The 15259-nt window shown below is 36.6% G+C and overlaps 1 protein-coding gene across 2 annotated transcripts in view; it reads right to left on the bottom strand.

Annotated features, from left to right (window-relative positions):
• The window catches only part of ARMC8 (armadillo repeat containing 8), a 105287-nt gene that overhangs the window by 51645 nt on the left and 38383 nt on the right, over nt 1-15259 (bottom strand). For both annotated transcript variants that reach the window (XM_059390992.1, XM_059390993.1), the window contains 5 exons: nt 13195-13266; nt 10976-11118; nt 10774-10871; nt 7104-7196; nt 2002-2082 (listed from right to left, as the gene is read on the bottom strand). In XM_059390992.1, the coding sequence (XP_059246975.1) occupies nt 2002-2082; nt 7104-7196; nt 10774-10871; nt 10976-11118; nt 13195-13266 (487 nt within the window). The remainder of the gene's footprint in view (nt 1-2001; nt 2083-7103; nt 7197-10773; nt 10872-10975; nt 11119-13194; nt 13267-15259) is intronic.

Here is a 15259-nt window from a genome sequence, read left to right as displayed (position 1 = left end):
TGCCTTTCAAGTGGGACATTTCTGCTCCCCAAACTACAAACCAGAGAACTGAAGACAAAAAAGGGGAAAAAAGCAAAAAAATAGTGTAGTCTTATAGTAGTGTCTAGGAGGGGTTGTGGCAAAGAGAACAGAAGGAAACAAAGTTACAGTAAAAATCTGGAAAGGACTAAACTAACAACTTTTATTTTACTTTCTAAAGATTTATTTATTTATTTGAGAAAGAGAGAGGATGGAGGGACAGAAAGCCCCAAGCAGACCCGATGCTGACCGCAGACCTGACAGAGGGCTTGATCCCATGACCCTGAAACTACAAACAGAGCTGAAACCAAGAGTCTGATGCTTTAACCAACTGTGCCAACCAGGAACCCCCTAATTAAACTTTTAAAGCACTGGATGTTATTCACAAATAATGAATCATTGGACATTATACCAAAAACTAATCATGTTTCATAAGTTGGCTAACTGAATTTAAATAAACAACAACAACAAAAACTTTTATAAATTGTGTTACATTCCTCAAAACTAGTTTTTTGGTCTGTGACCATAACATGGGGTCAAACCCTTGACTACATACAATATACTTTACAACCCGCAGGAGCTTCTTTGAGAACAGTTATTTTTCATTCTTTCTGTTTAGTTCTCACCAGACTATCTAATCCTCACTTCCAAGCCTGAGTCTACAATATGATGTTCTTATGCGGGAACTAGAGATTGGTAGGATAGGTAGCTCAAAGTGTGAATTACTTCTGTCCGTCATCTCAGCAATGATCAGCAGCACAGCATTTGTACACCTAAAATATGGGAGCTAAAACTGCCAATGATACTCTGACAATGGAGCAAACCTTGGCTAAAGAATAATGTTACCAAAACCTTTTTCCTTTCACAATGTGTAACCTATTATAGTAGATAAGGAAGCTTGGTGCAGAAAAGAAAAGAAAAAAGGAGGGAGAACTGAGGGAATTTATGAAGCTAGAGGATGGAGAAGAGGAGAAACAGTAAATAGCCACCCCAGCAATTGTTTCTTGATGTGCCAATGCTGACTGGTTTCAGCCTCCATGTGGCACGGGGTAGAGGAAGCAGCTTTCAGTATATATTTCCTTCCCCCCTCCCTGTGGCTAATTCCAAGCTGACTCCATTCCCCATTCCTGTCCTTGTGAGTGCTTCACCAAGATCAAACTTTGGGTGTCTAAAGTAGGAAAACATAGATATTAGCAGGCTGCAATACAGAGCAGATTAGAATCAGTGCACGAGGACAAACAACAAAAATGAGTACTTCTCTCAATGCTCTGTGTCAAAGTCCTGGCATACCAACTCTAATGTGACACAGTAAAGACAATCTGCTATAAGTTGCTAGTTGGACAACAATGAAATAACCAAATTTTTAACTTCATACTTAATAATGTATCATGATGTTTTCTTATACATAAAAGACAATGAAGGAAATTTAATTAACAAGTCTGAAAACCTCTGACTTTTTAACTCAAAATACAAAACAGAACACATTTAAAAAAAAATTACAGCATCAGACAAAAATCTAACTTTTTATGAGACTTCACATTTTGAAATACCTAACACATTTTAAATGTTGATGTGTATGTAGGTATGTGTTCTAAATCTGAGTCACTGTGGCTAAGTCAGGTCTCAAATATGAAATCAAAGTATTTCCTGATATAGCAAGCCAGTGTTCCTATATACTTCAAGGAACCTCCTCCTCATGAGCAGCTTTGGCACTGACATCAGAGCAGAAGAGACTGTTAAAATCAATAGCAAATCAAACCACAACAATATTCTGAAAGAAAAAAAAATGGAAAGGCAAGGTAGCTTTTAAAATTCTTTAAAGAGGATTATATAGGTAAAACAATGCCCCACTTTATTAATAAAATGTTATTCTTGATCACAATATCTATCAAAGCAGTAAGATATGTGGGCCTCCATCTAGATCAAGACTCTAGGAACCCAAAACAACATAGAAGAATCTGGCTATAATTTTTAACATCTTACTTTGTAAGATACTGAGGTTAGTAGGTGAGCAATATTCTGAACTGCACCATGGTTAAATAAAATTGTTTGATGATCTGGACCCTGTAAGAAAAGAGAACATAACATTAAGAAGAGTAATGACTGATTCCAACAAAACATTTATTTAAGTGTAGGAAGTTCATTTACTACAAATTCTCACCTACACTTCTCTTGCATAAATCCATCCTAATAAAGCAAGGCAGACAAAGCGTTGCCATTTCTTATGTCACCCCAGTTCTGTAGAACTACTGCTTCCTTACCTTCCCCCCAAGGAATGAAAGGGACACAGAAGCTATCCTGGCACAGGCCCTTTGTAGTTCTTAAATAACACACCATCACAGCAACAGAACCACTGCGAATTCTGCATTTCATGTACACAACCCTACACTATGCTGCTAGAGAGAACAGTAGTCATTCTTACAACTTTAGACTGATGAACTAGTCAGAGGAACCCTAAAACTAATTAAGTGCAAGAACTGGATCAGAGCTTAACCTACCATCAGGGAAGTCTGAATTATGGATGGTGGAAAACACAACACTCCATACATAGAAGTGAATATGGTTTGGTTTCTGTTTCTATCTCGTTTCTCTTCTTAAGTTATCATTTCTGAGAGTAGGAAGGTAAAGAAATGGGAAAATTCAGGATTTTATTTTTCATCAGCTGTCTTCTACTAAGCAATTTACTGAAATCTTCAAAGTGACAGAAGCTAAAGGTTAATGCAAGGCTTTGAAATTGCCACAGTTTGTATATACTGATTTTTTTTTAAAAAGTTCTTCAATATTTAAGTAATCTCTATAACACATGGTGGGGCTTGAACTTATAGCTCTGAGACCAAGAGTCGAATGCTCACCAACTGGGCTAGCCATATGCCCCTCCTAACACACTGATTTTATGTACCACCCACCCATTCAAATAATGAAGTGACAGCAAGGACAGGGATGCTATTTTATGCTTATCATTATTCAGAAGAGAAAAACACAGCACTGAAAGTCGGCTACCTATCTGGGTTCACCAAAGAAAACCAGCTGCTAGTCTAGGAAAAAAAAAACTCTCAAATCAATTTTTCCAAGGCACTATTCAGCTAAGTAACAATGATCTTGAAGATGCCTCATTCTTTTCTGGATAAAAGTGGGGAGATCAGTATTCATAGTCCTGAATCACAAAACAGCCATATTCTATTTTATAGGTAGTAATTCCCCGAACATTTTATATACCATTAAAAGGCTCCTTTAAAAAACAAAAACACTTCAGCAATTTCTCTAACTAACTTCTAGTTTCTGATTTTTGATGCAAAATATTCCATACTCTACTCAGGCAACCCCCATTACATATATTAGGTAGATTCTAATGTTTCACTATTAAAAACAATGTTTTGTTGAACATTATTAAAGCCAACCCCACCTCAGTGGAAACTCTTAAAAGAGTATAAGGATAAATTCCTTGCATACCCTGCTTGGTATATGTATACTAACATATCCATCCAGAATAATGCAGGCTTGCTTTTAGAACAACTAAAGATACTGACATTCTCAAGGCACAGGATGGAAGTATGCTCTTTATCTTCCTACCTCATCTTCATCCATGCTTCTGCAATTACAATTACAGGTACTAATTATTGGTATTTGCTATGAGTTGGGCACTGCTCTAAATGCTTTACTTGAATTGTCTCATTTGAAACAGGAGTCTCCTGCTAATTCAGTATAAAGATAATGGTGGAGACTATAATGGAGAACCTAGAAAAAGAAGGGTTTCCTAAGAATCTGACTTATTTTTTTCTTACATAGTAACAAGAAGGTAACGAGAATAAATTGTAAAGATAAGCCTAAATTACACTAAATTATGCTGACATGTTAGCATACTAAGGTTTTTTTGTCTTCCATATAAATTTCAACATCCTAATTTAAATACTGGCAGTACTTAGAAGAATAGCTAGTAGATGAAGTACTGCCTCTACCCTTGCACCTCATGGCTCTTCCATCTCTGTATTTATTCTGTTCCTCTGCTTTGAGGTGACCTGATATTAACAGACTGTCTTATATTCTTCAAGCCTTACATACATATACAAATACATAAGTATATCCTTTCTCCTATTTCAACACAAATGGCAGAATACTACATATATTTGTGCTATATGTACTATACATATACTATACATATTGCTCTGAACCTTTGATTCCTTTATAGTACTTCCCAGAAATCATTCACGAGTACCGAAAAGAGCTTTATTTCTTTTTTGACCTTACTCCGCTATATGGATAACCCATACGTTAGTACCCTATAGTTACACATTTAGATTGTTTACAATCTTTTACTATTACAAAATCACTTCAGTAAATACCCATCCACATACATCTTTTCTTTTTTTTGCATGCATCTTTTTTTAAGAGCTAGATCACTTATGGAATATCTGTACTGATGAAGTTATATTATGAAAAAGATCAAGCACGATGCAATTCATTTAACATAACTTTTCCCTCTGCTTATAAGATATTGTAGTTTTTAATCCCTGAATTTCTTTGCCCCAGAGATTACAGGAAATAATTATAACAAAAGAAGCTCTTCCTCCTCCTCTCTGTGGTTGTACACAAGATTGTATAAAAACAATTGCAAAGAATGGAATTGTTGGCTGAACCAACCAGAGTAAAGTTATCATTTGATTCTTACCAAGTCTCTCTTAGGTCTCTCCAAATTAACTCATATGGACCTGGACTGGTGAGGCAACATCAACAGGGTGGGAAGCAAATAAGCCCTCAAGATTTTAAACTCTAAAGGACAGGTCTCAAAAGTTTGAGTAACCTGTTTAAGAGGTGGCAACAACTTAATATTACTAGCTTTTATTTTTTTTGCTGCTTAATACATCAGGGAGAGAATTTCTAAGGCATTATTAGGATTATATTGGTAGTTAAGTTCTAGGGGAGTCAGAAGTTATATGTCTATTTCTGACTGAGCAGGGTTTGGTACCCCTGACCCTCCCATTGTCCAAGGATCAACTGTATATGTAAAATTGTGAATGAGTCTGAAAATTCTATTATGAATCTTATTTTAAGCCTATATGTAAACTGAACAACATGAAAATAAAAGATTTTAATAGTTAATGACTATACAGAGATCATCAGATCTATTGTTTTTAAAGATTCATGCTAGTAAATCTGTAGAAAAAGTAATATTTATATTAGGCTATTGTCTTTGGGTTTATAAATCTATAACATTTCCTAAGGTTTAATTATATCTCAGAACACTTAAATTTGGTTGTTTAATTACAGTGGCAAAAGCTAATTACCAGGCTAAACAAAAGATGAGTTAAGGTGATTTTCTCTGATAATATCTTCAGTTCTGTTAGTGGCATGAGGATGCCTACAAATTCTTGCTCAGCATAAGATTCTCTCCAGCAAAAGAACTAATGATTTAATGGCTTTCTTTTATCCATGATTTCAGCTAAAAAAGCACTGAGAAATTTTAGATGAGCAAGCCTAAAGGGATTCAGAAGTTTCTGATGAGTAATTCTAAAAGCTATTTGGGTAACTTCTGAATGTAACATAATAATGTCACATGTAGTAATCATACCTCCAGGTCTAATTTTCAGTACCCCTTTGGGATTACTGTAACTATTAGATGCTGTGCTCTCAAACACTTAGGTAGAGATGCAGAAAGATTTCTAATGAGGTACAGGAGTTCTGGAGTATCCTCCTTTACCTATCTGCCAGGGCTGGGCTACTACAAGACTTAATTTTACTGTTGAAAAATTCTACACCCTATGAAGTTCAGCTCATTTTTAGCAAATAAATGGCAACAAAATTGTCATTTTTTCAAAGTCTTTCTTTGCCCACCTCAAAAGATTAAGGGAGTGTTTGACATCCCTGCACCTATGAGTTGACCTCCACACTGTCAAAGCAATCTGGGAAGAGAAATTCAAAGATTTTTGACAAAATCTTTAAATTCTAAATGTCTTAAATAGAACCAAATAGGCTGTGAAAACCTACTAGGATTTGGGAGGGAAGGGTTAAACAAATTATTAAGGTACTTCTTCTGGAACCTAGTGATTTAAATTTTCATTTATTTGGGTAATTATTCTAAAATAATATACATGTATGATCTTCCTGGTTTCATATGTAGGTGTTCACTTCTCTTTCCTTTATTTTCTACAGTTCCCCAAACTCCTTACTTCGTCTTATTACAAATATAGGTAGGTGAGTAATGCTGTCCTGAAAAATTTATAGTCATCAGAAGATAAACATGTGGTTAGAAATTGGCAAATGTGTAGAAATTATGAAAGATCTCAAATAAATAATCACCCATGGCTATCAAAAGACTATACTCCATATGTAAACTATGAAACAAAGTAAGTAGCACTTTGCAGCACTCTTTAGTTTAGGTTGAGACCCTTTTAGGAACAGAAATTTCTCTCAACAGACAGCAGAGAAGCTGCTCTCATTTCACCTTATATGAGATCACTTAAAACAATTTCCAACAATGAGTGTGTGGGTAAACAGTTATGATCACACACTGCTGGTAGGAGTATAAAATGGTACAACCTCTATACAAGACAGTATGTGGTAAGGTTACAAATGCACACATTCTTTGACTCAGCAATTTATTATAAAATATCTTACCCAAGATATTTTTGCAGCACTGTTTTATAATAATGCAAGACTGGAACAAGGCAAATGTCCAACAATAGAGAACTGGTTATACAAATTATTGTACATCTTTATAGTAAAAGATATAGTAATATATTTTATAGTAAAATACTATACAGCTGTTGGGGAAAAAAATGAGGGGGCCTCTTATGTACTGATATGGAATAGCTTTCAAGATGTGTTAAATGAAAAATACAAAGTATTTGTATATGTATATGTATGGAATGTATATGTATGGAAGCTACCATTTGTGTCCAAAAAGGGGAAGGGTAAAGGGATATATACATAGGTCTGCTTATATATAAAAATAGGGGAGAGGGGAGAATATACAAAGGTCTGCATAATTATATATTACAGGTTATCTCTGGGAAGATACACAAAGAAGGCACATCTCCTGGGGGCATAGATGATTTTACATTACAGAGAACATTTATTCTGGTTCTTACTTTACAGCAGTGTGAGAAGATCTGACAGATGTACTCCTGTGTGTAGCGGGACCTGCTAAGTAGCGCCATGAGGTGTGGTATCACTGTGGCATCCTGGAGTCGAAGGAAAAGAGCACAGCAACAAGGAACTTAGGCATTGTGAATACATGTAACTATTTCCATGAGCAGGCACATATGCAAGCTTCTTAATCACAGTAAATCAACAGTCTTTAAGGAACACAGCAAAACAAAAAAGAGAATCACCAAATTGTTTAGGTAAAGGATGAGAGGCTTCAATATTCATCCTCAACAACAAAATATAAGAATGGGAAATTCTCAATTTCTCCCACATAAACAGCCTATACCCTCACAATAAGACAAAACTATTTCAAAAGACATGACAGGGACGCCTGGGTGGCTCAGTTGGTTGGACGACTGCCTTCGGCTCAGGTCATGACCTCAGAGTCCCGGGATCGAGTCCCGCATCGGGCTCCCAGCTCCGCGGGGAGTCTGCTTCTCTCTCTGCCCTTCTCCTCACTCATGCTCTCTCCCCCTGTCTCTCTCTCAAATAAATAAATGAAATCTTTAAAAAAAAAAAAAGACATGACAGAAATCTGTTCTGAAACCAAAATGTGAGCTAATGAGATATACAATAACAAATAGCCTGTAAGGAGGAATTATAGTATAAAAATAAAACGACAGTTTTGATTTCTGAGATGTTACGGTAAGTATCAGTTACTAGTAAGAATCACAATGACTGTAGTTAGCTAATTTCAATCTTCACAAGACAATTTGTAAAATATCAACTCCTCACTTAGAGCACATTCTCTGCCTACTGCTGACACTTAGCAATATAAAGTTGGTGCAGTAGACAAGAGGACAATCTGCCCAATCTGCTGCAGGGCGGGCTCTCCAAGAATCCTCTTCTTCTTAGGGTGCAAAGGGAATTAAAAGCTGAAAGGGTATTTGGTCTGAACCACAGAAGGAAAAGGAGACTTAGCTCAAGCCTCCCAGTCAGTGCTGTCATAGTCCTAAAGCTGTACTTCTCAAATATGAATGTATATGCAAATTCCCAGGAGATAGTCATCGGGTACAGATTCTGATTCCATAGATTTGGAGTAGGATCTAAGCTCCTAGGTAAGGCTGCTGCTGCTGGTCCATAGACCACACTTTGACAAAAGACAACAGAAGGAAGGAAGGTAACTTAAGAGTACTACTGTTGGGATGAACAAGATATAGGGTTTCCCTTAGAAAGAAAAGAATGCCCCAAATCCTTAAAAGGCTAAGTGAAAAAAACAAAAGGCAATTGATTCCCTCTAAGCAGAATCTTTCCCTTTGCTTATTAGTATAACCCTTTTGTGTTATCACAAGCAGTTTAAAAACAAATGAAAAATTTAGAAAACCCCAAAGAAGTCAGGTACTAAATGTGTAGAAAGAAACGGAAGAGAGAAGATGAGAATGTTAAGTACATTTCTATTTCATGGAGGAGAGAGGGGAAACAGTGATTCCGTTGGCAGAAAACAGGGAAGCAAGTAGCAGCTAAGAAAGAACAGGCAATCAAAAGATGATATGAAAGCTTCTATTAAGCTCCTGAACTTACTCCCACCTCCTTTCTTTCCTCCATTGCTCTCTCATCTCTCGGTTTTCCTATAATAACAGCTTCATCCCGTTTCTTCACACCTGCCCCCTTTCTGCCAATTGTCTTATATAGATCTACGATTTATAGTTCATTAAACAAGAAACAGTTACATAATTTGCCCAAAGTCACCCAATTGATAAACAGGATTTCAAACTAGACATCCTACCTTCTTCTAAGCAAACTGCCCTGTTTTCAGTTTAGTATCTAAGTTGCTATGTCAGCTGGCTCTATACAAGCCAACTCACAGAGGGCAGTTAATTACATTAAAACATTACTCTCTGTCATCATTCCATCCAGCACTCTTCACAGATTCACAGATTCCAAACCTGAGGCATAAAACACTGTCACTGTGAAAGTCACTTAATGTCCCTGGGTCTAAAAAAGTTAAGCTGGGTGGACTAGTTTTCCGAATTACGTACCATGAACCATTAGTGGGTCATAAAATCATTCTGAAGAGCAAGGAGAAAGGAGTTAAAATGGCTGGCCAGGACCAGTTTCTCACTCACTAGGCTAGGGGTTGGAAAGAAACTTCTAGGGTAAAGAAGACGGGTGATTGGTTTAATCTCTTTGTAAACATCACAATATGACCTTCAGGGAAACAGACTGATATTTACTAGGAGGTGAGTCCTTCTCTGTATAAAGCTTGGAGAAGGAGTTCCCAGTTTAGGACTGCTTATAGTAGTGGTCCATGGACCAACAGCCCCTGAATTACCTGGAAACTTGTTAGAAAAGCAAATTCTCAGGCCCTATTCCAGATGCACTGACTCAAAAAGTCTGGCAGAAGGCTCCAGCAATCTGTGCTTAATAAAGCCTCCAGCCAATCGTGGTCTGTGCTCAATTCTGAGAACTGTTATAGTGAACAATACCAATTTATATGGCATGGCTCCCTGAAGAATACTGCACAAATCCCTGAGGTGTAAAATTGAGATATTTCATAATTTAGAGCCTCCCACTGTGTAAAGTGACCCATGAACCTCACTTACAGACTTTATGTACAATTATGGGCCAGAGGAGCATGTATCTGATGTGGGGAGGATGACTATGGAGCCTCATGACATGCCCGTCTCTCCCTGCTTCCATTGCCTATGCCTCCTGATTGCTTATGCTCTTGAAGTATTCGTAAAATGTGATTCCAGATAAGATCTCTGGCTTATATATGTTCTATATGACACTGTGATTCTCTGTGTTGGCTCACAGAATCACAACCAGCATTTTTCTAAAAATGAGAAAGCATAGACTAGAAACCAGAGGATATCACATTTATGGAATTGTTTTGTGAAGACTGTCTCAGGAATATATTCTCTCTCTCTCTCTCTCTCTCTCACACACACACACACACACACACACACACACACAGTGTGACGATGGAAAATGTTTTTCTTATTGTGGACTGCAGATCAGGGAGTATGAAAAATACTGGCGTGAATAATACTCATTAAGAAAGTCCAATGTATTCAATAGATTAAAGATCCCCTAGTAATCCCTAAGGTTTTTGAAAACTACTACATGACTCCAAAGATCTCTGGATTCTTTCACACATATTCTCTGATTCTAGCCTGGCAAGTAAGCCTCCTACAAGCTGTTTTCTGGTTCACCTCTTCCGTTGAAATCAACAGTGATGCCCTTCCTATAATTAACTATTCTGCCCACTGTCCTGTATCTTCTCTCTTACACAGATCTTTCCTAGAATGGCCTCTTTCCTCTCCACTTCTCTAAATCGTATCCATTATTCAAGATCCAGGTCAAATTCTCTGTAAAGCTTACTCTGCTGGATTTAATCTAAACTGAGTACATTAAATATACTGCCTTAATTTGATATTAAGAGAGCAAAACGGGTCTTTTAAAAAATAGCTTATAAATTCCTCAAGGTCTGATACTATCTTTCACTTCTTTACAATACCTAGAACATTTGATATTTGCAAATTAGCAAGAACTGAAATACTTCTTGAGACTTTTCTGTAACATAGTTATGATGAAGTTTGAGATGTTGAGTAAAGTAAAGGTATGATATTAGTGAAATGTACTGGTGGTTCAAAAACTTCTAAAACTCACTGTATATAGAAGCTCCTCTGGAGTTACAGGACTGGTGAAGATGGTGCGCAGGCATCGGAGGCAAGCTTCAATGAACTTCAGGTCTGGAGACAGTAGTCCTATTAACAGAAAATGGAAGTGAGACTCATCCTTTCAGTCTGTATTTTAAACCCTGCAAACTGTTTCTAATTTTTACTTGTACAAAAATGACTTCCTTACATACCTTGCAGTAAGGCTGGGATAATATGGCAATCTAGAAGAGACTTGACATTGTTTTCAGTACCCATAGCAAGACTTCCCAATACCACTGCACATTCAGTTTTCAGCTCTGTACTTGAGGTTTCTTGCTGAAGCAAGTACAACAATCTAAAAAGAAGGACTTTGATAAACAGAGGAGACTAAAACAACTAAACAAAAGTAATTTAGCTAAAAGTAATGTGACAGAAAAATGCTACCAATATATCCCACATATTAAAAATATGGTTTGTGAGCTAACAGAAGGCTAGGAAATGATCATTTGTTTGTACCAACTATTCATTTAAAAAAGGAATATTTGGGGACGCCTGGGTGGCTCAGTTGGTTAAGCAGCTGCCTTCGGCTCAGGTCATGATCCCAGCGTCCTGGGATCGAGTCCCACATCGGGCTCCTTGCTCAGCGGGGAGCCTGCTTCTCCCTCTGCCTCTGCCTGCCATTCTGTCTGCCTGTGCTCTCTCTCTCTGATAAATAAATAAAATCTTTAAAAAAAAAAAAGGAATATTTGGGTAAAAAATCAAAAGAGATTTTCTTTATTTTGAGCAAAAGCACTATATATATATATATATATATATATATATATAAAATCTCAGAGTTTATCAGAACTATTAATCTGAAAGTTGTCTACAAGTAGACAAAGCAGCCCCAAAGTCAATTCATGTTATCTGCTGCTCCAGGATATGAAGACTCAGAATATTCAATGCCAACCATTGTCAGATCTTAAATTCAGACTAGCACGGGACCTGCACTATCCAGAAGTATGGTTCAGAAATCAGAGGCTTAGCCTAGAGGGAACGTTCAGAGTCCTTGCGCAGCTCTTTCAAGCAAGGGAAACTTGTCTTTCTCCAATTTTCCCATTTGGGGAATCAGGAGATCCTCGCATTTCTATTCCAGCCCTGCCTGCCGAGCAACTAATTCCCACACTCTAATCATCCACCACTTATGATTACCTCCTTTATGTTTTAAGGTAGAACGCTCATGTGCCTTAAAGTACATTTATATACAGTGAACACTTATCCCCTAAGAAACGCTACTGAGAGCTTTATGGTTACCAAAGTATATATTTGAGATCAGTTACAATAAAAATAATAAGATCATCAATACTGTATCAGAAAACAGAAATGAAAAAAGAGAAAAACCAAAACATTAAAAAACAGCAACTGCACATTAAACTTAATTCTGAGAAGCAAAGGCGAAGAGAAAGTTATACAACCATCATTGTCTACCAGAAAAAAATTTAGATCATCAGAAAAAAGATCAAGCTTTCCAAGTTAAAAAAAAGCAAATTCTAAAAATTAGAAATTAAAAAAAGAAAGTCAGGATTAAAAACCAAGCAGGATTTTTTTTTTTTTAAATTAAAAAAAGGTTTTGAGAATGCTAAGAAATTATTATCCAGTCATACAAAACTGCCGAAGCCGGAATGCTGGGTGGCTCAGTCGGTTAAGTGTCTGCCTCTGGCTCAGGTTCAGGTCACGATCCTCACTTCCTGGGATTGAGTCCCACATCGGTCTCCTTACTCAAGAGGGAGTCTGCTTCTCGCCCTCCCTGCCACTCGCCCTGCTGTGCGTGCTCTCTCTGACAAATAAATAAAATCTTAAAAAATAAAAATAAAAACAAAACAAAGCAAAAAAACCTGCCAAGGCTCTGAGGAAATAAAGAATCAGGCTGGTGTATATTGTCTATCTATCCAACACATCCTTTTATTGCAGGGACAATGATCTTCCTGAATTTCCAAAAAGTATTAATACATTTGCTTCATATTCCATTCTCTGATATTTAAAAATTTCTAAAGAGATGCTTCATATATTTCAAAGCATTTATTTTAAAAATTAGGAGGTTTTCAAAAAAAGGATAGACAATACAGAAAAAAGGTGGGCTTTACGGATGAGAATGAGAAATATACTAGAACTTAGTATGAATATCAGAAAAGGAATTGATACTGGGCGCCTGGGTGGCTCAGTGGGTTGGGCCACTGCCTTCAGCTCAGGTCATGATCTCAGGGTCCTGGGATCAAGTCCCACATCGGGCTCTCTGCTCAGCAGGGAGCCTGCTTCCTCACCTCTCTCTCTGCCTGCCTCTCTGCCTACTTGTAATCTCTCTCTGTCAAATAAAAAAAAAAAAACTTTAAAAAAAAAAAAAAAAAAAAAAAAAAAAAAAAAAAAAAAGAAAAGGAATTGATAGCAAACATACCTTGGAACGGCTCCTAAAACAATGAGATTGGCTTTCTGCTTGTTGTTTCCAATTACAGCATTTTTCATGTCTCTGAATTCAGGGGAAGAGAAGAGAGTAAAGTATGCTGAAACATGACAGAAAAATCAGTAATCAATTAATTCCACTTTATTATGCAACATCTTGTATTAGCAAACACAGAAGTCCATGACCAAGTCAAATCCACCTGAGTACCAAAGAGAAGGAACAGAGACAGGTACTGGATGAGCCTGGGGCCTGTAAAACACCACAGTGTGGGAGTGGGGAAAGTGGGAGATACCCTAAGCACTTGTGAAAGACTTCCAATACAAAGCATGTTCTTTAGACAAGGCCCACACATTTTATCTGACCTTGTTTCAGGGATCATGACTTTGTTCCTTTGTTTCCTCTCTTTCTGAATTCTTTGAACTGAGTATTTCTTATGATTCTGTTTTATCTCCTTTACTGCCTTATTAGCTGTGCCTCTTTGCGTTTTGTTTTATTATTTTTTAGCAGTTGTTTTACAATTTATAATATGTAACTTTTAACTTATCACGTAGTCTTCACAGAATAGCATCTCATTTCATTTGTATTTTAAGAGTCTTGCAAGCATATACTTCCATTTCCCCATCAAGTCTTTGTGCTACTACTGTCATACATATTTTTCAATTGGTTAGAAATAACAATATACTGTTACTATTTTTTACTTAAGCAGCCAATTACCTTTTAAAGAGATTAAAGGAAGAAAAAATCTTTTATATTTCTCACATACTCACCAGTATTTTTCATTCTAGCTATACTCAGATCTTCATCAGGGGTAAAACTTATGGAATAAGAAAAGTATCTCTATGAATGGCCAGTTGTTCACAAACACTGATTGGTCCCAAAGGATAGGTGGAGAAAAAATATATGGCTCAAAATAAGCCTAGTACTACTAATAAAATGATTAATAAAAAATACTTACCCTAATTGGTCAGTAGTGCTATCTTAATAAAAAACACTAGAACACTATGTGATTCTATACAGCAGTGGTTCTCAAAGTGGGGAAGAGAGCATTAAAGCCCCATTGGGGCATTTCAGAAGTTTATAAGGGTGTCTGGAAATTTCTGGCCGTAGTTTTACAATTAGAAAGCATTTTTGTACAGTTTAAAAAAAAAACAAAAACTTTATTTTTCAGTACTGCATCTGGCCCTGTAAATAAAAAGGAAATTATACTTTTTATTAGAAGTTATTTCATTTTGGAAAATCAGACCACCCAGCACAGGGGCCACTCCCAGTACTGGAATTATTGATACCAAACATTTACACATGGAAACATTAAAAAATACCTTTTTAAAAAGTTCTCCCATTATTAGCAAGGAAGGCATCATATTATTTTTGGAGTTATGCATGTGAGGAGTTATATTATTATAAATTTAATTTCAGCGGTCATTAAATATTTACAGGGGGGAGTCAGGTCTGTGTTAAGACCATCACTATAGAGCCTCAAAGTTCTTAGCTCACACATTTCGTTCATATCCCAAAATAAGGTCCCCTACATTCCCAACCCAGCATCTCTTTTGACTCTTTTAGGTGGCCATGGTCTAATGTATACCAGATGTTTTTTTGCCAACTTTGAAACTTAGGATCCTAAAAAATTCTGTAACTGGCAAACCATGATACTGTAGAAAAACAGCAGAAAACAGAAGGAGAAAAAGTTACTTTAAAAAATCAACTAAATGTTATAGTCAGTGTGTGTTTCCAATACCAATCAAATTCACTGGCATTAAAAACCGTGGTAATAATTATAATACTCTTTCTCCTTATACTTATAATACTCTTTCTCCTTATACTCTCCTTATACTCTTTCTCCTTTCTTCAATTATGGCAGAAAAATACTGTTATGATACAGTGATGCATTGAAAGCTGATTCTTGCCACAAGTTTCTGAATGGCATTTTCACAAGTTTTGAGACAAAGACTATTGGCCTAGTCTTCCAGTAGCTCAGCGGAGCTGAGGGTAGGTCTATTTTTTTCAGGGCCTCATTTAGTTCTCTCTATAAACTATCACTCAGATCTTCCATATGGTT

The sequence above is a fragment of the Mustela nigripes genome, chromosome 2 (assembly GCF_022355385.1).
Source record: "Mustela nigripes isolate SB6536 chromosome 2, MUSNIG.SB6536, whole genome shotgun sequence".
NCBI lineage: Eukaryota > Metazoa > Chordata > Mammalia > Carnivora > Mustelidae > Mustela > Mustela nigripes.
This window is presented reverse-complemented; position numbering and strand designations above follow the sequence as displayed.